Genomic DNA, 27,049 nt, shown 5'->3' with positions numbered 1-27,049 from the left:
GGGAGGCTGAGACAAGAGGATCGCAGGTTCGTGGCTAGCCTCTAGCTACTTAGTGAGTCCCTCCGCAACCTAGTGAGAACTTGTTTCAAAATAAAGAATAAAAATATAGGGGCTGGGAGTGTAGCTCGGGGGTAGAATGACCCTGGGTTCCATCCCTAGTACTGAAAAAAAAAAAAGAATAAAAAAAAATAGGGCTAGGGGTATAGCTTGGAGGTAGAATGCCCCTGGGTTCCATCCCCAGTACTACAAAAAAAAAAAAAAAAAGAAAAGAAAAGAGAAAAGAAAAGAAAACAGGAGCTAGTGGTGTTGGGAAGAGGATGAGCCATGCAGTGATAAGAACTCAGCTCATGTTAAATGTACCTTCATGGTGTAGTGTGTTTACTGGGTGGGGTGGTTGCTTCTATTCAGAGGGATCCAGAAGGGTGAAGTGTCCTTCTTAAGAGAAAGTCCTCGCACACCCAGGCCTGCGGGGGTTCGGATCAGGGTCCCCCACCCCGGGCTCAGTGGACCCTCCTGTCGCCTCGGCAGTGACCACCCCATCTCTGTCCCTGCAGGAACATCACAGAGATGATGACCACGGTGTCCCTGCAGATCGTTGGGATTGTCGAGCCCATCATTCAGCACGCAGACTGGTTCTTCCCTGGGGGTACGTAACAGCATCCGGGCATTGGGGGTGGAGGTGTTGGGGTTAGCATTCAGAGCCTTGGGAATTTGGAAACCTACGCCACTGTCCCAGGTGTCTGTTGGCGTTGCCTTTAACTTCCCACAAGAACGTGTGTGCAACTTGCAAACACACGCAGGTGTCCATGCCCCCCGTACTATCATTCTTGCCTAAGGGTGTGAGAATTTTTCAAGCCAAGTCCATCGACGCTAGTGGGGTCTAGCATGCATTCCGCTTTACGTCTGTGAGTCACGCAGTGCTGGTGCAGAAGGGAGAGTAGTCTGCACCAGATGCAGAGGGGCAGGGTTGAGCCCCAATTCGGGTTTTAAATAACCTGGGTTAGGCAGGGCGTGGTGGCGCATGCTTGTAATCCCAGTACTTGGGAGGCTGAGACAGGAGGATCGCGGTTCGCAGACAGCCTCAGCTACTTAGTGAGGCCCTCTGCAACTCAGTGAGACCCTGTTTCAAAATAAAGAATTAAAAAAAAAAAATAGGGCTGGAGTGTAGATTGGGTGTAGAATGCCCCTGAGTTCTATCGCCCCTCCAAAAAAAATCACCTGTTTTTTGTTTTGTTTTGCTTTATTTATTTATTTATTTTTGTGGTGCTGGGGATGGAACCCAGAGGCTTTCTACCTTCAGGCTACACTCCTAGACCTATTTTGTAGTTTTTATTTGGAAACAGGGTCTCACTAAGTTGCCGAGAGCCTCACTAAGTACCTGAAGCTGGCTTCGAACCCGCGTGATCCTCCCGTCTCAGCCTCCCAAGTACTGGGATTACAAACATGCACCACCACGCCCGGCTACCTGGGTATTTTTTTTTTTTTTCTTCATCCTAAGCTGAGCCCTTACAACGGTGGCCCCTCAGCAGAGAAAGGCAGGGATCAAAGGGCAGGAAATGCTTTTTGGAACTTGGTCCAGAATTAGATGCTCAAGGTAACTCTCTAAGGGGGAGTTTCAGAGGCGCCATAAACCAGGGAATCATTATTGTAAGATATATGTACAGTCTCTCAGTGGTGACAGCTTTAAAGAGAAAGCAGTCATTAGATTAAATTTAGTGCTTGTTAAAAGAAAAAAATGGATACCGATACTGTCAATTACGAGTGGTAAACATGGGTCCACTCCTAGCCGTGCAGCTGAAGCTGCTAACTCAGGGGAGGATAATACGTTTATATTTTTCTGTCTTACCCTCAGAGGTAGTCAGAGAAGTTTGGTCATCTTTCTTCCACTGCCTGTACTTTTTTTTTTTCCTTTTTTTTATGGCCCTAGGGATTAAGCCCAGGGGTATTTTACCTTGGAGCTACACCCTTTTGTTTTGTTTTGAAACAGGTCCTTGCTGGGTTTCTGAGAGTCACTCTGTGTTTCTAAGGCGGTCCTCAAACCTGCCGTCCTCCTGTCTTGGGATTACAGATGTGCGCCAACACACCCAGCTCACCGCCTGTATTTTGATGGTGAAAATTCTGAACAGCTGATCTCCTAAGAGTCCTTTTGATGGCACACAACTGGGAGAGGATGGGAGGAAATCAAGATTAGGAAATCTGTGGGGCGTGGTGGCGCGCACTTGTAATCCCCGTTCTTGGGAGTCTGAGACAGGAGAATCACAGGTTCAAAGCCAGCCTCTGCAACTAAAAAAATAAATAAATAAATAAAGCAGATGGTGGGTGTAGCTTGGAAGTAAAACACCCCTGAGTTCAACCCCCAGTACTGTAAAACAAACAAACAAACAAACAAACAAACAAAAAACAGACTAGGGCTGGGGATGTAGCTCAGAGGTAGAGCTTCTCTGGACTCAGTCCCCAATACCATACACACAAAAAACAATCAAGAAATCTTAAGGGAGATAGGAGTGCGTGATTCTTTAGAGTCCGTGGATTAGCTAATTCATGGCCACTGCAGATAGACGTGTGCTGAGCTGCTCCTGAGCTGCTCTGACTACAGAACGCATCTCTGTGAAAGCCGACTGAGCCGACTGATGCTGCGATTAAATCACTGTCTCTGGCTTTAATTTATTCTCTTCAGTTTTACAATAGGACAGTATTATCACTCCTGGATATTAATATCGGTTCTTGTTTTCTCTTCTTGACTGGCTAGCACTTCTTAAATACTGCTAAATACGGTGGGCCTCAGTGAGCATTGCTGGGGTTTTTTCGACTGGATTGGAACTGCTAAGGGGGTCTCACACGGAAACCTGGGGTCGGACTAAGATTTTATCGTTTTCAGAAAGCACTCATCTGTTCCTTTTTTTAAATTTTAGTTTATTTTTTAATCATACATAGCATTTATTTTTATTTAAATGCCAGTCTACGTGAGCACAGTATGTGTTCTTTAACCTATTGCTAGGGTGTGTTATATTAATAAGATGACATGAGCCGGGCGTGGTGGCGCACGCTTGTAATCCCCGCGCTTGGGAGGCGGAGACAGGAGGATTGTGCAGGCTCGAAGCCAGCTGTGCTGGCTTAAGAGACCCTGTTTCCAAATGAAAAAATATAAAAAATAGGTGTCTGGGAGTGTAGCCTGGAGTTAGAAGGGTTTCCAGAAACTCCAGTACCACCAAAAATTAAAAAAAAAAAAATGAAATGAATAGATTATCCAAGATATAACCATGGGGTGAATTTTTTTTTAGGAGAGAAATATCAAAGAGAATCCCTTTCACACCAATTCTGGGTTTGTGTGTGTGTGTGTGTGTGTGTGTGTGTGGCGTACTGGAGATTGATATCCGTGTCCTTATTTTGAAACAGAATCAATCTTTCTCTCTCCTTCTCTCTCTCTCTCTCTCTCTCTCTCTCTCTCTCTCTCTCTCTCCTCTCTTTCTCTCTCCTTTTAATATGTTACTGGGGACTAAACCCAGGGGCATTCTCCCTTCGAGCGGTATGCCCAGCCCTTTTTATTTTTATTTTCGTTTTGAAACAGGATCTCACTAGGTTGCTCCAAGTCTCGCTGCGCTGCTGAGACTGCCCTCAAACCTGCGATCCTCCTATCTCAGCCTCCCAGGTACTGGGATCCGGGGTGCCTCACCACGCCCAGCTTATATGCACCAATTCTTTCTTCTCTGCAGAGATAGAGTTCAACATCACAGGCAATTATGGGAGCCCGGTGCACATGAACCATAATGCCAACTACAGCTCAATGCCCTCCCCGGACATAGACCCCGCAGACCGGCGCCAGCCAGAGCAGGCCCGCCGGCCCCTCAGCGTCGCCACGGACAACATGATGTTGGAGTTTTACAAAAAGGATGGGTATGAACGTGTGTCCTTTTATCAGCATTGGGGGTGGGGAAAGCTGTGGGGACCGGGGTGACGTTTGAGAAAAATCAGGATGGACAAGGGAGGCCGTACCTTCGTTAGCTGGAGCGACTTGTCCTGGCTACACTGAGACCTTGTTCTTGCCGCTCTTGTCTGCCTGGTCTGAGACGAGTCTCTTTGGCTTGTTTTCCTTTGGGCCAGAGGTAAGTCCAGCTGTCTTAGGAGGCACAATCGCCGTCAGTATGGATGGGTCTAAAGAAATAAAAGTTGGTCAATGAGGAAACAAAAAAATAGCACATACACCGGGCGTGGTGGCGCACGCTTGTAATCCCAGCATTCGGGAGGCTGAGACTGGAGGATCATGGTTCGCGGACAGTCTCAGCTACTTAGTGAGGCCCTTCACAACTCAGTGAGACCCTCTTTCAAAATAAAGAAAAAAAAAATTGGGCAGGGGTTGTAGCTTGGAGGTCAAATGCCTCTGGGTTCCAGCCCCAGACCTGCAAAAAAAAAAAAAAAAAAAAGTACTTTGCTATGACTCAAAGCATGTAAACATAGACCCGGACGTGTAGCTCAGTGATAGAATGTATACTTAAAATGCATGAGGCCTGAGGTTTCATTCCCAGCACCAAAAAAGAGAGTCAAAATGTCTAAAATTATATCAGGTTTTTTTTTTTTTTTTTTTTTTTTTTAGTTTTGTGTATATGTGATATTGGGGATTGAACCTGGGAGCATTCTATCTCCGAGCTATATCCTAGCCCTTCTGATTTTTTACAATTTTGAAACAGGGTCTCCTTAAGTTGCTGAGGCTGACCTTGAACCTGTGATATTCCCGTCTCAGCCTCCCAAGTACTGGGATAACAGGCATGAGCCACGACACCTAGCTATTGTATCAGTTTTATTCATCCCTTTGTGTGTGTGTGTGTGTGTGTGTGTGTGTGTGTGTGTGTGTGTGTGTGTGTGTGTGTGATACTGGGGATAGAATCCAGGGACATTCTATCTCCAAGCAACACCCCCAGTCCAAATTTTTATTCTTTATTTTGAAACGGGGTCTCATTAAGTTACAGAGGGCCTCACCCAGCAGCCGAGGCTGTCCAGGAATCTGCCATCCTCCTGTCTCAGCCTCCCAAATACTGAGAGGACAAGTCTGTGCCACCACGCCCAGCAGTTTTGTTTATAAAAATAGGTCTGGGAGTGTAGCCCGGAGGTAGAAGGGTTCCTGGGTTCCATCCCCTGTACCACCACCACCAAAAAAAAAAAAAAAAAAAGGAAGTTCAGACTATAAGAAGCAGAGACACTGCCTTCTTCTCTGATCAGTGTGTGACCACAGAGATGTGTTTGAAAGGCAGATGGCCCCAAGGCTTCAGGAGGGAAGAGTGGGAACCCCGGAACTCTAGAGGTGCAGGGGTCTAGCTTCTCAGTCCCCTTCTTCCTGAATGGGGTTTCATTGGAGATAGTCAGTGAGCGTTCCTCCCTGCAGGGCATGGTAGACAGAGCAGAAGCTTGGTATTTCGAGCAGGTGCCTCATCAAAGCTCTGATAAAGACCTCTCGAGCTTATGAACTTTGGAAATGAGATGCCCAGTCTGTGTACCAGTTTGATCTAAAATTGAAATTGCCACCGTCCTTACCCTTAGGGCCTGGGAGGTGCACTCTGTAAATTAGTGTACGTGAAATAAAATACATGGCTTGTTTTAAAGTTGCATTTTACATTAACTGGAGATATTTCCATTTTACGGTAACCATCAAAGAGCTGTCTGAGGCTTAGCATCAATATACAGTTATTTGTCCCATACTGTTTATTCAGTCGCGAACCCTATATATGACGGTGCCCCCATAAGATTACGATTACACCATTGCTGGACGTGGTGGCTCAAACCTGGAATCCCACTACTTGAGAGGCTGAGACAGGAGGATTGCAGGTTCAAGACCAGCCTCAGAGCTGAGCATGGTGGCACATGCTTGTAATCCCAGTACTTGGGAGGCCGAGACAGGAGGATCACAGGTTCAAGGATAGTCTCAGCAAGTAGTGAGACTCTCATCAATCTAACAAGACCCTGTTTCAAAATAAAAATAAAATAGGGCTGGGTCTATAGCTCGAAGGTAGAATTCTCAGGGGTTCAATCCCCAGTAGCAAACACACACACAAAAGACCAGCCTCAGCAATTTAGTGAGACTTCTGCAACTTAGTGAGACCCTGTTTCAAAATAAAGAATAAAACATAGAATGGGGGGTGTAGCTCAGAAGTCAAATGACCCTGGGTTCCATCCCCAGATCCAAAAAAAAAAAAAAAGCAAAAATATAAAAGGACTGAGAATGTAGCTTGAGAGTAGAATGCCCCGGGTCTAATCCCCAGTATCACAAATAAAAAAATTACATCAGCCGGGCGTGGTGGCACACGCTTGTAATCTCCGTGCTTGGGAGGCGAGACAGGAGGATTGCGCTGGTTCAGAGCCAGCCTTGCTGGCTTAAGAGACCCTGTTTCCAAATTTAAAAAAATATATAAAATAGGTCTGGGAGTGTAGCCCAGCGGTAAAAGAGCTTCCAGGAACCCCAGTACCACCAAAAAAAAAAAAAAAAAAAAAAAAAAAAAAAAAAAGATTACATCATCTAGGGATATCATAGCCATCTTAGTTTATATAAGTGCATACCATGTTACTCACATAATAAGAACTCTCCCAATACATTTCTCAGAACACAGCCTGTGTTTTAAGTTAAAATGAGCTTGTCATTAGTTCTGAACTGACTTTAAGAGAAATAGACATAAAGTTGAGCTTAGTGGGACTGATTCTGGATTTCTGGCCTCTAGACCTGCGGGAAGATACATTTCTCTTGTCTACTAATTTTATGATACTCGTCATAGCAGCCACAGGAAACTCATACAACCACATGTAGCCACATGCCAAGAGCGGCATGGTAGAGGTGGATGGCCACAGATGATGGCCACAGATGCTTTTTTTTCTACTGAGTGTTAGTATCTCCTTTCCCATCTCAGTTGGCCTTAGTGATTTATTTCATCGGTAGGGTGTGGCAAGAAGGGATGTTCTGAGACTGTTGAGGATTAGAAGCCTTGTAGATTCTTCCGGCATTTCTGCGGGCACTCATTGGTGTAACTCGGCTGCAGGGAAATCTAAGTAATCCCCACGTTGAGACCTTCCATACTTTCAGCTCTACCTGAGTCCTAAGCTGACCACAGGCACAGTTGACCAGCTCTGCCAGTGACTCTTAGGATCGTGAACTAGACTTTGGCTTGACATCCTCACATCATTGAGGTAGCAACATGCCTAAGCCTGCTTTTCTGCTGATAAGGCATCCTGACCGAGCCCCTTCCACCCCCTAGAATGGCTTTGGGTGTCCATGCACCAGTGTTTACTGGATTCTGTTGTTAATTATACCTCCATTTTTTTCTTTCTCCTCTTCCTCCTCCTCCTCCTTCTCCTTCTCCTCCGCCAGTATCTCTCTTCCTCCTCCTCCTCCTCCTCCTCCTCCTCCTCCTCCTCCTTCTTCTTCTTTCTCTTTCTCTCTCTCTCTCTCTCTCTCTCTCTCTCTCTCTCTCTCCCTCTCCCTCTCTCTCTCTCCTCTCTTCTCTCTATTCTCTCTCTCTCTCGTCTTCAGTACTTAGGATTAAACCCAAGGGCTCTATACCTATGAGCTACACTCCTAGTCCTTTTTATTTTTAATTTTAATTTTTATTTATTTATTTTTTGTGGTACTGGGGATGGAACCCAGGGGCATTCTGTCTCCAAACTACACCTCTTGCCCTATTTTTTATTCTTTATTTTTAAGCAGGGTCTCACTGAGTTGCAAAGGGCCTCACTAAGTAGCGGAGCCTGTCTGCAAACCGAGATCCTCCTGGCTCAGTCTCCTGAATGAGGGGATGACAAGTGTGAGCCACCATGCCCGGGTTTATTTTTTATTTGAGATAGCGCCTCAGTAAGTTACCACGGTTGGCCTCAAACTTGCGGTCCGCCTCCCAGGTACTGGGATCACAGACATATACCATTATGCCTGGCTCTTTTTATTTTTTATTTTTTTTTTTATGTTTGTACTGGGAATTGAACCCAGGGATACTCTACCTCCAAGGTACACCCCTAGCCCTTTTTATTTTTTATTTTGAAACAGTCTCACAAGAGTGACGAGGCTGGCCTCGAACCTGCCATCGTCCTGTCTCAGCTTCCCAAGGGCAGGGATCAGAGGTGTGCACCACTGTGATCTGCTTGCTTGCCTCTTAAAAATCAACACCAGTTCCTTGAGTCTGGATACCGCTGGTTCTTTATGGTATACAAAGGTGAATAAAGACTGGTGAGCGGTTGCTGTCACCTTCCAATTGGATTCCACACACACACAAACACACATTTGGGACCAGGCTCCACTTCTAATCAGCAAGTGTACTGAGCAATTGTATATAATTCCTGTCTTTGGGTTGAGTTTTATGTAGACGTTTGGACATTCAAATGCACCAATTTGCTTCTGATGGCAAAAAAAAAAGGCGTAGGCCCCCAAGAGCAGTGTGTGTGGTTGACTCGCTCGGTAAAGGTTTATAGAACTGGAAATGTCAATGGACATCGATGTGTGTTCACTGTGAGCCTGCGGCTCTGCCTCCCATGAGAACGGCCGGCCTTTCAGCTGCAAAGAGCTGACTGTTCATGGCAGTGTGGCCTCTTTATAAAGAGAAGAGAGCTTCACAGTCATGTTTCACAGTGACTGACATTTTGCCACTGATAGTTTGCAGAATTCACTGGGTGCCTACCCCACGCCCAGGCTGGTGCCTTCCCTTGGTAACCTGGGGTCTGAGTTTATTGAGGCTGAAAGATACTGTTGGAAGTAAAGACCATCCCCCTATCAACTCTGGTCCTGAAGCCCAGGCTTCCTCCCATACCTGGGACTGGTCTCTCAGCAAAAGAGGATAGGGTGAGGAAGAGAAGACATGGGGGTGCTAATATCCTTCAGTCCCATTTTATTTTCTGTTACTAGGGATTGAATCTAGGGGCATTCTACTCTGAGCTATACCCTACCTCCATTTTATTTTATTTTATTTTATTTTATTTTATTTTATTTTATTGTGGTACTAAAGATTGAACCCAGGGGCATTCTACCTCTGAGCTACACCCTCACCTCAGTCTTCTTTTTTTATGTTGAAACAGGATCTTTCTAAGTTGCAGAGGGCCTCACTAAGTTCCTGAGGCTGGCCACAAACCTACCGTCCTCCTGTCTCAGTCTCCCAAGTACTGGGATTACAGGTGTGCACCACCGCACCTGATTGTCCTTTTCTTTTTTTTTTTTTTTAATCCTGATAAATTCTATGCCCAGAGAGCATAGTTTGATACCCTTCCATATTCTAAATACCAGGGGCACATACTGAACTCTGGACCAGCTTTCTGAGTGGCCTCTAAGAATTTTTCTGGACATCCCATAAATTTTTCTTGCTTGTTTATTGGCTGAGTGTTCTCATACCCAAGATGACTTGAAAGCTGTTGGGTACTGGGAAAGAGACATCCCTCCCTCTCCTACTGAGTCCCAACATGTTCCTTGAAGCTACCCAGGGGAGACTAGATATACCAACCATGGAACGAGACGTAAACGTGCCTCTAGTGATCCTACGATGGAAGCGTATCAGGAAGCTGTCCCTGCTGGAGTGGGCATGGTTTAGCATCCCTCCTTCTGTGGGTTCTTTTTGTCCATCCTGAGACATTTTTTTTTCTTTAATTTTTCATTGGTGCATTGTAGTCATACATCTTAATGGGATGCAAGATGGCGGAGGTATACATGCATACATCACCCATTTGATTTATTTATTATTATTATTATTTATTTATTTATTTTTGGTGGCACTGGAGTTCCTGGAAGCCCTTCTACTTCCGGGCTACACTCCCAGACCTATTTTATACTTTTTTTTTGGAAACAGGGTCTCTAAAGCCAGCGCGTGCGGCTGGCTTCGAACCTGCGGGATCCTCCTGTCTCCGCCTCCCAAGTGCGGGGATTACAAGCGTGCGCCACCACGCCCAGCCACATCACCCATTTAGCCCTTCCCCAGTTCCCACCCCATTCCCTCCTTCTCATGCTTGGCTTAGTGATTGACATTGATATGTTTGTTAAAGTACATCATGTGCCTTAGAGAATTTCCCTTTACCCCCTCCCCTCCTATCCCCTCAGTTAGGTCGCCTCATTTGCTCATCTGTAGAATCTCCTTCTTCGTCTAGAGTTCCTCCTATGACCCATTTTCTCCCTAGCTTCTGCATATTAGGGAAAGCATCCGCTTTCTTATTTTTTGTGACTGACTAATCTCACTTAGCATAATGTCCTCCAGTTCCATCCATTTCCCTGAAAATGACAGACTTGTGTTTTTCTTTATGGCTGAGATGTCCATCACCAGATGAATGGGTTACAAAACTATGGGATATAGACACGATGGAATTTTACTGAGATTTCTCTGTATATGACCCACATCCCACCAATCACTAGAACCAATCTCTGTACTTAAACATCGTGCGTGCGTGTGTGTGTGTGCGTGTGTGTGTGTGTGTGTGTGTGCGTGTGTGCGCGCACGTACTCTGTATCTGCAAGGGAAATGTGACCGTCTGAAATGGGCAGGACTTTTCATGGGGTAATTGCTTTGTGTTCCTGACCAGTGTGGATGACCATTGCTCGGGGAGAGGAGAGAGTAATAACGCGATGCCCTCATGTGTCCGTCCACCTGCTGTGCTGTACAAAATCCTGGCCCTGAACACACACATGTGTTTCCCTCCCTACTACAAGTGTGAGCTCTTGCCTCCGTTCACAAAGTCTTGATTAAGGACCACAAGATGTTGCGTCCTAGACCAGAGGAGAGGGAACCAATGCCCGCCGTGTCCACATGACCTAGAAGTGGGCAGACGGCTTCTTGTACCCATTTCTTTCTCCTGTATTGACTCCTGCCCAAACTTCGCCGCAGCATTAACCCTCCTGCCGCTCCCTGGAGTCACTTGCGTGATTTTTCACCCCACAAGAGAGTCACTCTGACCAACCCAATCATAAACAATACCGTAAATAATAGAATGAACCCCACCCCGGAACCCTGACCCTGGCAAGAGACCCCTGGCAGGAAGGCGACCTTTGTGTCCAAAGGAAAGTGTAGACTTGTTGACACTAATATCTGTATGTTTCTGTCCCTGCAGCCTTAGGAAAATCCAAAGGTACAGTATCCTCTGGTAGCTATGAGGCCAAGTCCAATTTCAGCCCCAGCCAGCTGTGTGGCCTTGAGCTCTGTGAGAGCGTGAATGTGGCTGTTTGGCTGACTTAACCTGAAGCTGTGTGCCCCTTATTAAAATAGACCCGGAGCCTGGAGGGGCCCCAGGCATGAGCAGCCCCTCCACTTCTGTTTAGACAAACAGATATTGGCCTGCAGAGGTTTACAAAAACAAAATTACAAAACTAAACAACAACAAAAAAAATTTTTTTAAAGGATGTATATTTAGACGCTTCCTGCCGGTTGGTTCAGCGCTGTAATCCCACGCAGTCTCTGTCCCTGCCCCACCCATGTCCATCTGGGGCTTAGGGGGAGGGGCTGTCCCCTGTCCCCTAAGTTAGGCCACACTGCCTTTCTCCCAGGGCAGCTTGGATTCCACACCCAGGGAGCTTGTGGGGCCATTATCTGGTGGACAGTTAGCTTTGGCAGAAGGTCGAAGCAGAGCTGGTCCACCCCCAAGCTGCTGCAGGTGCCCAGCTGCAGCCTCGCCACTGCCCCCTGCCGGCGGGCCGCGGGACTGCATCTCGGCGGGCCAGCACAGCAGCCATTCCCCGCCCGCCCGCTGCGCATCGCTGCTTCCCAGGCCCACCGCCAGGGTGCTAAGGCTGCGCTGCTCTCCTCACACGGACCTGCTTGAATTGTCTGCTGTTTCGTGGGGGAGGGAGCCCGTCCCTGTCCACGCGTGGGTAAAGCAGGTGTCTTTGTGTCCCTCGCCAGCATGGGCGTGAGGGTCATGGACACATCTTGGGTGGCTCGAAGAGGCTCCTCTGCTGGTCGGAAAGCATCCTGCGCCCCGCCCGCCGAGCTTGCTGCACCACTGCCATCCCCGCTCCTGGAGCAGGTCCCCGACAGCCCCGCCGCGCCTGCACCTCCCGCGCTCTCTCCATCAGGCCTGGGCGAGCGCGCCAGGTAAGCGCGGCCGCCGCCATCCACCAGGGGGCGGGCGGGTTTGCAGCACGGAGGGTGTCTGAGCTGCTGCGGTACCCACTCCAGGCCTCCTGGCTGATCACCCTGCGCCCCCATTTCTAAGCATTCCTGTTTGGCTTTCTGCATCATCCCAGCCCCCGCCAAATCAGTCGGCCCAGCCACGGCTCCCTGGAATACCACCCAGAGTCCAGGCTTTCCAAGAATCGCATCCTGCTAAAAATTGCATCCTCCAGCACCTTCCTTTCCCAATCCAGCAGACTTTGTAGTTGTAATTTCGCTATTTGTGTTGTTTTGTTTTGTTTTGTTTTGCAGTACTGAAGATGGAACCCAGGGGCATTTTACCTCTGAGTCACACACCCAACCCTATTTTTTAATCTTTTTTTTGGGGGGGGGTGTGCTTGGAATGGGAGCCAGGGGAGTTCTACCTCCGAGCTACACCCCCAGTCCTATTTTATTTTATTTTATTATTTTATTTTATTTTATTTTATTTGCGGTACTGGGGTTGGAACCCAGAGGCAATATACCTACAAGCTACACCCCATCCCTATCTTTAATTTTTTGGGGGGTACTAGGGATGGAACCCAGGAGAATTATACCTATGAGCTACAACCCCAGACCTATTTTTTAACCTTTTTTGGGGTACTGGGGATGGAACCCAGGGGGCATTCTACCTTCGAGCTACACCCCAAGCCCTATTTTTTAGTCTTTTTTTTTTTTTTTCTTGGCAGTGCTGGGGATGGAACCCAGGGGCATTCTACTTTTGAACTACAACCCCAGCCCTATTTTTTAGTCTTTATTTTGAAACAGGGTCTCACTGATTTGCACGGGGCCTCATTAAATAGCTGAAGCTGTCCGAGAACAGCGATCCTTCTGTCTGTCTCAGCCTCTCAAATGCTGGGATTACAAGCGTGTGCCACCACGCCCGGCTTATTTGGGGGTTTAGAATTTCAGCCTTTCTCTCTTCCTCTCCACTACCCGTGTGGGCTTGTAGAGGCAGTTTTTGCTGCTAAAAATGGAGGCAGATCAGGCAAGACAGGGAGGCCACTTCAGCAGGCTGGGCCTGGTAACCTTAACCGGCATGGGTATGGGTGACCTTCACGGCATGGGTGTGTTGACATTCTTTTAGGGGAAGAATGACAGCTAGTTCATTCTATCCATCCTAGTTCACTGAACATTAGCTGAACTCTCTCTGTCCAGAGATGATAAGATCTGCTCGATGTCCATAAGAAGTTCTCATTGCAGGGAGCAAAGGGGCATGAGGAAAAGTCCCAGGTGCCTGCTCAGGTGCGCTGGGAAGGAGCTTGTATATACCTGGGCTGGGGGGAGGGCCAGCGGAGGGGGACTGGAGGTAGGAGCCAGCCGCGTTATGAAACCCCAGCTTGTTTCTATCTACTCTCAAACAGCAGTGCAGAGAACTAGGAAAGCTACTTAAAATTAGATGCTGCTGGGCTCTGTGGTAGGGAATGTGTTATGCTCCAACAGCTACTAGGAGAAATTTCGGGACACTTAGGAAGCTTAGTTCCTTCCTCCTTTTTTTTGGGGGGGGGGTGCTGAATATTGAACTTAGGGACATGCTACCTCTGAGTTACACTCACAGCCCGATTTTATTTTTATGTTCACAAAGGGTCTGGGTAAGTTGCTTTTTTTTTTTTTTTTTGGTGGTGGTACTGGGGGTGGAACCCAGAGGCTCTCTACCTCTGGGCTATACTCCCAGACCTACTTTATACTTTATTTGGAAACAGGGTCTCACTAAGTTGCCGAGAGCCTCACTCAGTAGCTGAGGCTGGCTTCGAACCCGTGCGATCCTCCTGTGTCAGCCTCCCAAGTGCAGGGATTACAAGTGTGCGCCACCACGCCTGGCTGGCTAAGTTCCTAAGGCTGGCCTCAAACCTACGATCCTCCTGTCTCAGCCTTTAAAGTATTAGGATTATAGGTGTGGGCCGCCCTACCCAACTCACTCTTTCCCCCAAACACACACACACACACACACACACACACACACACACACACACGATGAAATTGCAAACTATTTTTGTTTTCTTTGATGAATGGAAGGTATTTTCACTGTGAAATAGGGAAATAAAGGGAAAGGAGACAATCGTGGATTTGGGGAGTGGGCCCGACACGGGTGTGCTGGAATTTTTGATGTTGGCTCCAAGGCAGGCCGGCAGGTCCCGGGAGTGAGCTTGCCGGGTTTCAAGTCTTTTTGACAGGGGTGGAAGGTGGCAGAGGGAGTTTGGTAGAGAAGCATAGCCGACACTGGTGGGCCAGGACGGTAAAGACACAAACAGGAGCACACGCACCACGCATCCTGATTTCTCATTTGATAAAGGACACTCGACACCATACAGTGTTAGGCGTATAAGTGATACTTCTAAAAAAAAAAAAAAAAAAATTCCCTTCAGAGCCAGAGCTGGTGGCCCATGCCTGTGATCCCAGTACTTGGGAGGCTGAGACAGAAGGATCACAGTTTTGAGGCCAGCCTTGTTAACTTAAGTGGGACCCTCAGCCACTTAGCGGGACCCTGATTTAAAAAATAAAAAAAAAAAGAATGCTGGGTGCGGTGGTGTACACCTGTAACCCCAATACGTAGGAGGCTGAGACAGGGAAATGGCAGGTTTGAAACTAGTTTTAACAGTTTAGTGAGGCTCTCAGCAACCTAGCAAGGCCTTGTTTCCAAATAAGAAATAAGACCAGGCTGGAGGTGTAGCTTGGAGGTAGAATGCCTCTGGGTTCAGTCCCCAGTATGAATGAATGAATGATTGAATGAATGAATGAATGAATGATAAATTCAACCCCAGAATGAATGAGCCAGCGAGGCAGGTGTGATGTACCCCTGTGATCTCAGTACTTTGGAAGCTGAGGCAGGAGGATCCCCAGGTTCCAACCAGCCTCATAAGTTTAATGAGATTCTCAGCAACCTAGCGAAGAAACCCTGTTTCAAAAGCGAAAGGACTTAGGCCGGCGTGGTGGCGCACGCTTGTCATCCCCGCGCTTGGGAGGCGGAGACAGGAGGATCGCGCAGGTGCGAAGCCGGCCGCGCATGCGCGCTGGCTTAAGAGACGCTGTTTCCAAATAAAAATATAATATAGGTCTGGGACTGTAGCCCGGAGGTAGAAGGGCTTCCAGAAAGCCCAGTATCACACACACACACACACACACACACACACACACACACACACACGGACTGGGGGTGTATCTTGCAGGTAGAATGCCCTGGGTTCATTCCCCAGTACCCCCAAAATAAAATAATAAATAAGCTGGGTGTGGTGGCACATTTTTGTAATCCCGGCATTTGGAAGGCTGAGACAGGAGGATCATGGTTTGCAAACAGCCTCAGCTACTTAGGCCCTTTGCAACTTAGACGCTGTTTCAAAATAAAGAATAAAAAAAATAGGGCTGAGGGTGTAGCTCGGAGGTAGAATGCCCCTGGGTTCCACTCCAGTACTGCAAAATAAAAAAAAATAATAATAATAAATAAAATAGGACTTGGGGGTCTAGCCTCTGGGTTCAAGCCTTAGTACTTCAAAACAAAACAAAGCAAAGCCAAACTCAATGTGTCCCTTTCTTTTCCCTTGTGGTTTTTTCCAGTATGAATGGATGTCCATTGTTTTCCCCTCTCCAAGGATGGCTGGCTCTCCCCTCCTGCCCCACCCACTGCTCTACATAAACACAGACCCCAAACTCTGCTTCTTGCCCATTGGTACCCACTCGCTGCTTGTCCTGCATCCCCAGGACTAACCTGTCTTCAAATGTTCCTCACCGGGCTTCTTCATCTAGCACCCCCATAATCACCTTCCATCCCAGCTCTCCCGCTAGGGCAGCTCAGGTAGACTGTAGAAAAAAGAGCCAGGCCGAGTGGCCAAAGGCTGCTGTGCTGGGGAGAGGGGAAAGGACTAGGGAGCGAAAGGAGAGAAGGGGCAATGGCTCCTTGATTGACAGCCAGCCCCGGGAGGGCAGAAGTGGACCCCACAGTGAAGAGTCTCTTGCTTTGCTCATTTGCCCTCTTCTGGGGTTGACCGCCTTAACTTCCCCTTGAGGGTGGCAGAGGACAGACAGAAAGGGAGATGGATGTTTGGATCAGTGTCGCTCAGAAGTAGAATGCTCCTGAACTCAGTCCCCAGTTCCACAAAAATAAATCGATTGAGGAATGAAATAGGCTGCAGCTGCTTTTGTAGGGGAAGCAACAGCCATTGCAAAAGATTGAGGTTCCCTGGCTCCTCACGGTGCACCCTTTAAGGGTATCGGATCCAGGAAGGACCTAGCAGAGATGGCACATGCCTCCAGCTCCAAGACGTCACCTCTCCTGCTTCCCTAGGGGGTTGCCTGGAGTGTTTAGTTGCAAAGCAGTGAATGTCCCTCGAGGGAGCACATGGAACAGTTAGTCATATGTCCCCCGAATGGCACAATGGAGGCTGGCGGCGTGAGGACCAGCCGCGTTATCGGTGCCCTTGGTCTGTGCAGCAGTGCATGGTGTCCGGTCCACTGATATGAACTCGATCCTTAGGGGAGGGCCCGATTGAAAGGTTAGCTGTGAGAATGGTCTTCTTTGGGGCCTGCTGACTGCAGGCGTCCCTTGGTCAATTTGAGTGATCTGGAGGCCATGGTCCCCGCTGCCATTGGTCCCTAACCCCTACTCTGAGCCCACTCGGCCTCCTATCTGCAGGGACCTACTATCTGCAGGATTGGCCCTACTATCTGCAAGGACCTGAGACTGAGTTTGAGGCTGGGTCCCGGAGTCCCTCCACTGTTGGAAGCAGCGATAAAGGACAGAAGCAAATAGCTGAAGGGCCGTGGCTGCGTGAGGTCTCACAGTTGGCAGTGGCTGGACACACTGACCCTAACAGGTCCTCTTGGCTCCCCTATGCCACAGAGATGGAAGAGACAAGAACACTTAGGTTGTCCAACTTCAGAATGTCCTAGAATTGATTCCTGTGTTGATGTCAGAGCACGGTAAGGATGCCCAGGGGCCCTGCTTACGTGGCTCACCGTCTCCTTGAAGGCAGAGGTAGGAGGGAGACGATGCTGGCGGTGAACACCATGGACCTACCACAAGGTCAGGAGTGTCCCCCAGCCCACCAGAGCCCCCAAGAAAGGGCAGTCACCTCACGGGGGATCTTTGAAGGTTTTAGGGAGAAACTGAGACAGGGCGGAGCAGCGTGAGTCCAGGTAGAAGGCATAAGATGGCCGGCTCAGGTGTTCTTTTCTGTCCTGTGTGCTTGTATTTCAGCACATCTAAAAGCAAGGAGTTATCTCCAGGGTCTGGGCAGAAAGGAAGTCCAGGCTCCAGCCAGGGGACGGCCTGTCCCGGGACGCAAGCGGGAACACAACCAGGTGCCAGCCCCGGCCAGCTGCCTGCTGACCAGAGTCCTCACACCCTCCGGAAAGGTATGCCACCGCTTTCTTTCTTCCTGGCTAGACAAGGGCCTCACAACTCCTTCCCCTCCTTAGCAGGCATGTGTAGAAATGGCACATCTGAGGGGACAATTCTTAGATTGGGGGTTGGAGCTCAGAGATGTCAACCAGCCCTGGGTTAGGGTTGGGGCTCAGTGGAAAAGCACTTACCTAGCATGTGTGGGGGCCCTGAGTTCCATCCCCAGCACCGCCAAAAAATGAAATAAAATTAAAAAAATTTTTAAAAAGAGCCAAGTACTGTCACGCAGACCTGTAATCCCAATATCCCCATACCTGGGGAGACAGAGACAAGAGATCATGGATTTGAGACCAGCCTCAGCAACTTAATGAGACCCTGTTTCAAAATAAAAATTAGAATAGAGCTGGGGGTGTACCTTGCAGGTAGAATACCCTGGGTTTGATTCCTAGTACAAAAAAAAAAAAAAAAAAAAAACCCACAAATGTAGGCTGGGTTGGGAATGTTTGGCTAGTGTACCCAAGGGCCAGAGATCCATCCCCAGCCCTGAAAGTAAATTTCTTTTTCTTTTTCTTTTTTTTTTCTTTTTCTTTTCTTTTTTCTTTCTTTTTTTGGCGGTACTGGGATGGAACCCAGGAATATTCAACCTCCAAGCAACACTCTCAAGCCCTGGTTTTTATTCTTTATTTTTATTTTTATTTATTTTATTTTTTGGTGATACTGGGGTTCCTGGAAACCCTTCTACCTCCGGGCTACACTCGCAGTCCTATTTTATATTTTTATTTGGAAACGGTCTCTTAAGCCAGCACGGCTGGCTTCAAACCTGCGCCATCCTCCTGTCTCTGCCTCCCAAGCTCTGGGATTACAAGCGTGCGCCACCACACCCAGTGTTTTTATTCTTTATTTTGAAACAAAGTCTCGCTGAGTTGCAAAGGGCCTCACTAAGTAGCTGAGGCTGTCTGGGAACAGCGATCCTCCTGTCCTGTCTCAGCCTCCTGAATACTGGCATTACAAACATGCGCCACCATGCCTGGCTCAGAAAGTAAAATATTTGAAAGAAAAAAGGAGAAAGGAATAAAAAAAAAAAAAGCAAGGAAGGGAAGACAAGAGGGGATAAATTGAGATGTATAATGGCTACTAAAATCCAGACTTGGGAGGACTGATTCTAATGCTCTATGGTGCAGTATGGTAGCTATTGTCTACAGCAGTTAATTATACATTTCAAAATAACTAGAGGAGACAAGTTGGAAATTTCCCAACACATCGGAAATGGTGATTACTGTGATTTGATCATTATGCATTGTATACATGTATTGAATTATAACACTGTATCCCATAAATAAGTCCAAACATTACAATACCAATTTGGAAAGATGAAAAAGAAATTAACAGGATGTGTCTGAGTGGTAGAGTACTTGCCCAGCCAGCACCCAGGCAAGTGGGTTTCTCCCTAGCACCACAAAGACAGACTAAGTTGTGTGTCCAGGACACAAGATGTGAAGTTTCTAGGATCAATATATTCACACATCCGTGTTGGAAGCCAGAAAACACCAGGCATTTAGTCAAAAGTCAGTTTCACCAGGTGTAGCAGTGCACACACCTGTAATCTCAGTACTTGGAGGCTGAGACAGGAGGATCGCAGATTCGCAGACAATCCTCAGCAACTTAGTGAGGCCCTGTTTCAAAAAAAAAAAAAAAATAGGGGTAGGGGTGTAGTTTGGAAATAGGATCCTTCTGGGTTCAATCCCCAGTACCACTAAAAAAAAAAAAAAAGAAAAAGTCGTTTCCCTGTCCCAAGGCCTTGGCGCCCTGGGTCTAGGTTTCACCAACCCACTCTGAAATTACTGCCCTGACTCCTTTTTTCTCTAGGAAAGCTGCCCACCGCCTATAGATGGGAAATCCATGCTGCACAGTGTGTGTGTGTGTGTGTGTGTGTGTGTAACACATGGCAGGAATCCAGAAAAGAGGAAGATTCAGATGGAAAGAGAGAAATACTTAACAATTTCAGGAATTTTTTTTTCTTGGTACTAGGGATTAAACTTACTGGCATTCTACCTCTGAGCTATACACCCAGCCCTTTTAATTTTTTTTTTTTTTTTTTTTTTTTTTTGGTGGTACTGGGGTTTCTGGAAACCCTTCTACCTCCGGGCTACACTCCCAGATCTAGTTTATATTTTTATTTGGTAACAGGGTCTCTTAAGCCAGCGAGGCTGGCTTCAAATCAGCACGATCCACCTGTCTCCACCTCCCAACCCCGGGTATTACAACTGTGTATCACCATGCCCGGCTAATTTTTTTTTTTTTCTTTTAAACAAAGTCACGGTAAGTTGCTGAGAGCCTCACTAAGTTGCTGTGACTGGCTGGGAACCTGTCATCCTCTGGTCTTAGCCTCCCAAGTACTGAGATCGCACCCAGCTGGTTCTTTCTTTATATGTGTGGGTTGGGGGGAGGGTACTAGAAATTAAAACCAGGGGCATTCTACCTCTCAGCTACATGATTGGTTGGTTGGTTGGTTGATTGATTGAAACAAGGTCTCACTAAGTTGCTGTGGACCTCACTAAGTTGCTACGGCTGACCTCAAACCTGTGATCCTCCCATCTTAGTCTCCCAAGTACTGGGATTACAGACGTATACCACCTTGTCCAGTTGGTTCTTTTTTTTTTTTTTTTTTTTTTTTTGGTGGTACTGGGGTTCCTGGAAACCCTTCTACCTCCGGGCTATACTCCCAAACCTATATATTTATATTTTTTTAAATTTGGAAACAGGGTCTCTTAAGCCAGCGCGGCTGGCTTCGAACCTGTGTGATCCTCCTGTTTCCGCCTCCCAAGCACGGGGATTACAAGCATGCGCCACCATGCCCGGCTTCAGCTGGTTCATTTTTTTGAAAAGTGTATTGACTGTGATCGCTGTGGCAAGAGACAGGGAGGTGGAGACAGAGGAGACCGCTTTGGACTATGTACTTGAAAGATATACTTTGTATAATGAAAGATGTACTCAGAAGCCACACTGATTTCATTTCTTTAACGGCTTTGTCTTTTCTCCTGTTTTTCTCCTGTAGTATCAAAGAAGCTGGCACCCATCCCCCCCAAGGTCCCGTTCAGCCAGCCAGGGGCCGTGAGTGACCAGTCCGCCGGCCAGCCGTCCCCGGTCAGCCTGTCTCCTACCCCACCGAGCACCCCGTCGCCCTATGGACTCAGTTACCCGCCCGGGTACTCCTTGGCCTCCGGCCAGCTCTCCCCAGCAGCGGCTCCTCCCCCGGTGGCTCCTTCTGTCTTTACAAGCACTTTAACAAAATCGAGGCCCACCCCGAAGCCCCGGCAGAGGCCCACCCTGCCGCCCCCCCAGCCCCCCACGGTCAGCCTCTCAGCCTCCAGTCCACAGGCCACGGAGCACCCCATGCTGGACGGCATGTCCCCAGGAGAGAGCATGTCCACAGGTAATTAGGCCGCCTGTGCCAACCTTAGCAAGATGTGCCGGGGTCTGGATTGAGAAAGCCCCACCCACCCACAGCCCAGGGTTTGTGTCTGCTCTTAGGTTATGTTCGCTGAGTCCTTTTTTTTTTTTTTTTTTTTTTTTTTTTTTTTATTGTGGTACTGGAATTCCTGGAAACCCTTCTACCTCCAGGCTACATTCCTAGACCTATTTTATATTTTTTATTTGGAAACAAGGTCTCTTAAGCCAGCGCGGCTGGCTTTGAACCTGCGTGATCCTCCTGTCTCTGCCTCCCAAGCGCGGGGATTACAAGCGTGCGCCACCACGCCTGGCTCGCTGAGTCCTTTGGTGTGGGGACTCAGGAGCTAGAAGCAGGTGTCAAAATGCAGGTGAGCCAGGCATGGTGGCGCATACCTGTCATCCAGAGGCTGAGACAGGAGGTGTGAAGGTTTGAGGCCAGCCTAAGCAATCTAGTGAGGTCCTCAGCAAGTAAGTGAGAAAGGGCTGGGGGCGCAGCCGAGGGGTAGAACACTTACCTAGTGACTGTTCATAATAAGAAATAAAAAGGGCTGGGGGTGCAGCTCTGAGGCAGAACAGCCCTGGATTAAATCCCCAGCACATAGAGAAGAATAACAACCCCAAAGCCAGGTGTGGTGGTGCACTCCTGTAATCTCAGTGCTTGAGAGGCTGAGACAGGAGGATTGCAGGTTCAAAGCCAGCCTCAGAACTTAAGGAGGCCCTCTGCAACTTAGCAAGACCCTGTTTCAAAATAAAAAGAATAAGCAGGGCTAGGGTGTAGCTCAGAGTTAAAATGCCCCTGGGCTCAATCGATCAAACACACACACACACACACACACACACACACACACACACTCACTAATAATGCAGGTGAGACATTGGGTTTCCCTGGGACAGAGCCCAGGCAGTTGAACAGGTACAAATGTTTGTCTGGAGCAGAGGAGTTAAGAATCATAAATTCATAAATCTTTTCTCCCAGGAGTGAAATAAGCCTTATTAGAAAAATGCATTTCCAGCTATGTCTGCCCTTCTCCCCTACCGGGCCAGGATTCCTCAGCAGTTGATTATGTAAACCCTCAAGTGCTTAACAAGGCTTGAGGCTTGGAATATATATATATATATATATATATATATATATATATATATATATATATTTTTTTTTTTTTTTTTTTTTTTTTTTTTTGCGATACTGGGGATGGAACCCAGGGACATTCTACCTCCGAGCTACACCTCCAGCCCTATTTTTTATTCTTTATTTTGAAACAGGGTCTCACTGAGTTGCAAAGGGCCTCACTAAGTAGCTGAGACTATCCACAAACCGCGATCCTCCTGCCTCAGCCTCCCGAATGCTGGGATGACAAGCGTGCGCCACCACGGCCAGCTCCATGCATACATTTAACACCTGCATATACACGTTTCCTATATACATACATACCACATACGTACCACCCACACGTACACGTCACACATACATACACACACACCCTCATACCACATGTGGATACACATATCACATACATAACAGCCACACCACACACGTATTTAACACCTACATATACTCATGCTGCCTGTATACATACATACCATATACACATGCCGCCACGTGTGCACAAATATTGTATATCACATGTACCCGTTACAGAAACGATATGACCAGAGGCTGGGGGAGAACCGGGGCTCAGTGGTAGAATGTGTACAAAAGGGCCTGGGTTCCATCTTCAGAGCCAAAATATCAGAAGAAGTGCAGGTCTATACGTGTGCCGGGCCACCCCCACCACGCACACGCCACCGCAGAGGGTACGCTGTGCGGAGTCCCAGGGTGCACCGGGATCGCTCATGGTGCTGACCATGCCCCCAGATTCTTTCCAAAGTGCCGCTCTCCCCCTTAAAGTAGATGGAGCCTGCAGGGTCAGATCTGCAAGCATGCGTGCTGGGTCCGTTGGTTGCAGTGTTATGGGAGGGGCCATCTGGTGACGTACCAGGTCTATTTTGGGATGTGATTAATGTTGATTGTCCTCATCTAACCTGAGGCTTATTTTTTTTTTTTTTTTTACAAAACAAAGGGCCCAGCCAGGCATGGTGGCGCACACGCTCGTAATCCCAGCATTCGGGAGGCTGAGATAAGGAGGATTGGGGTTTGATTAGTGAGGCCTTTTGCAACTAAGTGAGCCCCTGTTTCAAAATAAAGAATAAAAAATAGTGTTACGGGTGTAGCTCGGAGGTAGAATGCTCCTGGGTTCCATCCGCAGACCCACAAAAACAAAAACAAAAACAAAAGCAAAACAAAGAGGTGGGTGTGGTGACGCACACCTGCGATCCCAGCACTTGGGTAGCTAAGACGGGAGGACCGCAGGTTCAAATCCAGCGTCGGCAACTTGGCGAGACCCTGTTTCAAAAGAAAATAAAATAGGGCTGAGGTTGAGGCTGGGTTCAATCCCCAGTACCGAGAGGGGGTGAGCATCCTCTGAGCGGTGCGTGGAGCGTCCTCCCCAATACGCCACATCTGTTGACTTTCCAGCCACCCAAGAAAGGGGGTGGCCTGGCCTGGCATCCATTTGGTAATTTCACAGCACTCAGGGAAGAACTGTGGCTTACGACACTCAGTGACTCACGGGCCCACCGCACAGGCAAAACATCTACCGCCCCTCAGAGTGGGCCGCAGCCCCGGCCCCCGCGTCCCGCGTTTCATTTGAATGTCCTCTTGGCACTAGACCGTCGCGTTGTCCCGTCCGTGCCGGTCTCCGAGCCAGTGTAGCCTCTGTTAGCGCCGTGGTGCGGTCCGCCGGGCCCCGCGATGCCCGGCTGGTACTTTTTCGTTGTGTTCCTGTTTTGTCCTGTTTATTGATCTCTCCGAATCCTATCATTGTGTTCTTACAGCTGTGTGACATGGTGACGCAGTGTTGGATACGTGTGAGGGGGATTTTCAGGGTAAGCTGGCCCCGGCCTCGCCTCCCTCACCCCAACCCCAGCCAGCCAGGCCAGCCGTCCCCGCGCCCGCCGCCAGCGCCCATGGCTTCCTCCTTCTGCATGCGACTCAGACCAGCCGACCGCATGGCCACTTCCCTCTCGCCAACTTCCCCGACTTCAGGGCTCTTTGAAACCATTGGCCTATATTTTTTTTCTTTTTTTGGGGGGGAGAAACCCAGCCACCGGGCTCAGCTCTCCTTTCTCCGTTCTCTCTCACTACGATCGCCTATAGCTGCAGACGCTCCTGATGTGCAGTTTAGGTTTAGAATTTGCAGGGGTCACAGATCTGTTCTTCCTAGGATGGATCTGCAGGAAGCTATTGTGCCCAGTGCCCCGTAATTATGCCCTGAACTTTCTCTTTAGGAAGGGGTCCCAGTGGGAAGATGTACCTGGTGTGACCCAGAACATGGGGCACCCTGAGACAGTATCAGCTGATCCCCACAGCCAGACACCAGTTCTAACTCCTGTCTCCTCCCAGGCTGCGAGCTGGTTCTAAGAACCCAGGGTCTTAGAACTCATTCTCCCGCAAACGCCCAGTGATAACGGCCAGCCAGATCCTTGCTGTGCAACTCAGAAAAACATGTTGGGAACATTAATATCAGTAGCTGCTGGACCTTCTCCTCTTAGACAGAGTAGATGCTCTGCCCGCCCGGTGTGTTAGCACAGGCCTGTCATGCCGGTGACTCGGGGGACTGAGGCAGGAAGATGGGCAATTTAGAGGCCCGGTCTCAAAACAAAAAAATTGAAGGGCTGGGATGTAGCTCAGTGGTAGAGCCCCCCTGGGTTCAATCCTAGTACTGCAGAAAGAGAAAGCAAGGAAGCAAGAAAGGGAGGAGGGAGGAGGAAGGAAGGAAGGAAGGAAGGAAGGAAGGAAGGAGGAAGGAAGGCAAAAGAGAGGAGAGAAAGATATGGAGGAGAGAGAAGGAAGGAAGGAGAGAAAGATAGAGGGAGGAGAAAGAAAGATAGGAAGGAAGGATGGATGGATGCTCGTGGCTCTGGGAATGTGGCTCAGTGGTGGGGCACTTTGTCTGCCTTGCCCCAGGCCCTGAGTTGTATCCCAGCAGTAAAAGTAAAAAAAAAAAAAACAACAACAACCCGACACTCAAAATTGAGGCAAGAACAGAAAGGAGAAAGAGGAAGGAGGTAGTTTTGCCTTAGCAAAAAGCAGGGGCCACAATAAACCAGGGTTTCTCCATTTCAGCCCATGACCCCGCAGCCTAGTAATGGCATCTCTGCTGGTCACAAACCTCCTGATGGATAGATAACCTTTGGAAACGAAATCACAGCTCTGCTTTTCCTCGGAGTGCCAGTCAGGGCCGCTCCCCTGGAACCCACCCGTGTTGACCGACCCTCCGCCCTGGGGCCAGGGTGCAGCAGCTACCTTGAGGTGCCCGTGTGGGGCCGGGCCATCTTTGGGTTGTCATGCCAATAATCTCGTGCCCATGTGACTGCTGAGACACAGGAAAGGCAGGAAGTTTGTCCAAAGCCACACTTGGCCTTCAGATGGAGCTCAGAGTTTGAACCCCAGCAGAGGCGCCCCAGCTCTGACAGGGAGCCCCGCCCAGCAGGGTGACCCCAGGCCGGCCCAGCCTAGCACCCATCCAGAGGAGAGACTGGACACCAGTTGGATCTTGCTGCAGAAGAGCGATCGGCAAGCCCCTAAGTCACCGCTCCCCCAAAAGGCAGCCATTGAAGACAGGCTGGGCTTTCATGCTGGGGACTGTCTGGGTTGGAGGGAGGAGCTTTGTCCCGGAGCTTCTGTGTCTGTCTGTCTTTTAGGACAGCGTCCAAGTGTATGTCTGTACACTCAGTGTGCTATTTCCCAGCGTGGATATTTGCTTTACAAAAACACAACAGCACCACCACCCCACCTTCTAAGGATGGCCCTCAATGAACTGCACCCCGGGCAGGCCCGCCGTGCCTGTGACCAGGTTGTGGTTCCCGGCTGGCCTCTGTTGTGAAGCAAGCAGGGCTAAGCGAGGGCCAGAGACTAGGAAAATGCAGGGACATGACCGAGTAAAGCATCCAGGAGATGCCGCCCAGCTCCCCTCGGACCGTCCAAGTTTGCTGGGCAGTGATGCTGCTCCGGGGCCATTTCCAGCTGACCCGTGTGCCCTAAGCTGCTGGCTCTGAGCACTCCTGTTTTATCTTTCCTGACTCATCTTCTCTGTGCTCCTAGAAAGAATGTAGCCAGGGAGCAAGGTTTTGTTGCAGTTGAGAGACCAAATAGCAGGTTGTGAGGAAGATCCCAAAGGCTACCTTCCCGAGCCAGCCCAGGTGCAGCCGCTCCTTAGAAGGGGGCAGAGCTTACCCCTTTGATTGTTTCTCGCACTGGCCTTGCCCTAGAGGGAACCGAGTGCAGTCTGAGCTAGATTCCCCAAAGATGCCCCTGAGGCCTACCCGAGAGCATCCTGCCTACCGGGAGTCCAGTGCATGGAGCTGCCTGGGCCTCTCTGAGCTGCCCTGGCAGAACCTGGTTGCTTAGATCCTACTGAACTTCAAGGTAGAAGCAAAACACCCGTAATGGTACAGTCACATGCTTACAGCCACCTCTGAACACCGGCCCCAGAGCCACCCAGCCGCCCCGCCTCCTAGCCCTGACCGGACTGCCGGGTCAGCCTCCCCCTAGCCCGAAGCCCCCTTCATCTCCTCTCTCTCTCTCTCTCTCTCTCTATCTCTCTCTCTCTCCCGACTTGCAGATCTTGTCCATTTCGAAATTCCCTCCATCCACATAGAGCTGGGATCGACGCTCCGCCTGAGCCCCCTGGAGCACACGCGGCGACATTCTGTGACTGACAAGAGGGACTCGGAGGAGGAGTCCGAGAGCACGGCTCTCTGACGCGGCGCCCGCCCCCCACACGCGTGTACATACATACCGGGCCGGAGCCCGCCGCCAGCCAGGAGCAGCGACCCCGGGCGCGCCAACCGCTTCCAACGCAGAGAGGTTGGAGCCCGGCAGAAAACTGCAGCCTCTGGTCCATCCCTGTGGCAAATGGTGGTGGTTGGTTTTGTCTGTTCTCTTTGGGTGGTGGTGACTTATGACCTTTTGTTTGACCTTTGCCTTTTGACTTTGTGACTCTTTTGGTCCATTTTGAGCCTCCATGCCAAGCACCCAAGGGCTGGCTTGTCAGGAATGTTCTATGTGTGTTGAGGGTGGCAAGAAGAGGGTTTTCCCTGCTTGCAGTTGCTGCCTCTGCTGGGACAGCTGGGTTTA

General features: G+C 49.0%; 1 protein-coding gene across 3 annotated transcripts in view; it reads left to right on the top strand.

Moving 5' to 3' along the window:
* ARHGAP44 (Rho GTPase activating protein 44) overlaps positions 1–26,674 on the top strand; it is a gene marked incomplete at both ends in the record, with an annotated part of 178,039 nt that extends 151,365 nt beyond the window's left edge. The window contains 6 exons of one of the 3 annotated variants that reach the window (XM_080713456.1): positions 555–646; positions 3,714–3,894; positions 11,838–12,029; positions 17,278–17,435; positions 20,477–20,854; positions 26,535–26,674. In XM_080713456.1, the coding sequence (XP_080569582.1) occupies positions 555–646; positions 3,714–3,894; positions 11,838–12,029; positions 17,278–17,435; positions 20,477–20,854; positions 26,535–26,674 (1,141 nt within the window). Of the gene's footprint in view, positions 1–554; positions 647–3,713; positions 3,903–11,815; positions 12,030–17,277; positions 17,436–20,476; positions 20,855–26,534 lie in introns of all 3 variants that reach the window. The other 2 variants (XM_080713455.1, XM_080713457.1) reach the window with 2 other exon arrangements.
* Positions 26,675–27,049: the final 375 nt, after the last annotated feature.

The sequence above is a fragment of the Muscardinus avellanarius genome (genome assembly GCF_963383645.1).
Source record: "Muscardinus avellanarius genome assembly, chromosome: 16".
Classification (NCBI taxonomy): Eukaryota; Metazoa; Chordata; class Mammalia; order Rodentia; family Gliridae; genus Muscardinus; species Muscardinus avellanarius.
This window is presented reverse-complemented; position numbering and strand designations above follow the sequence as displayed.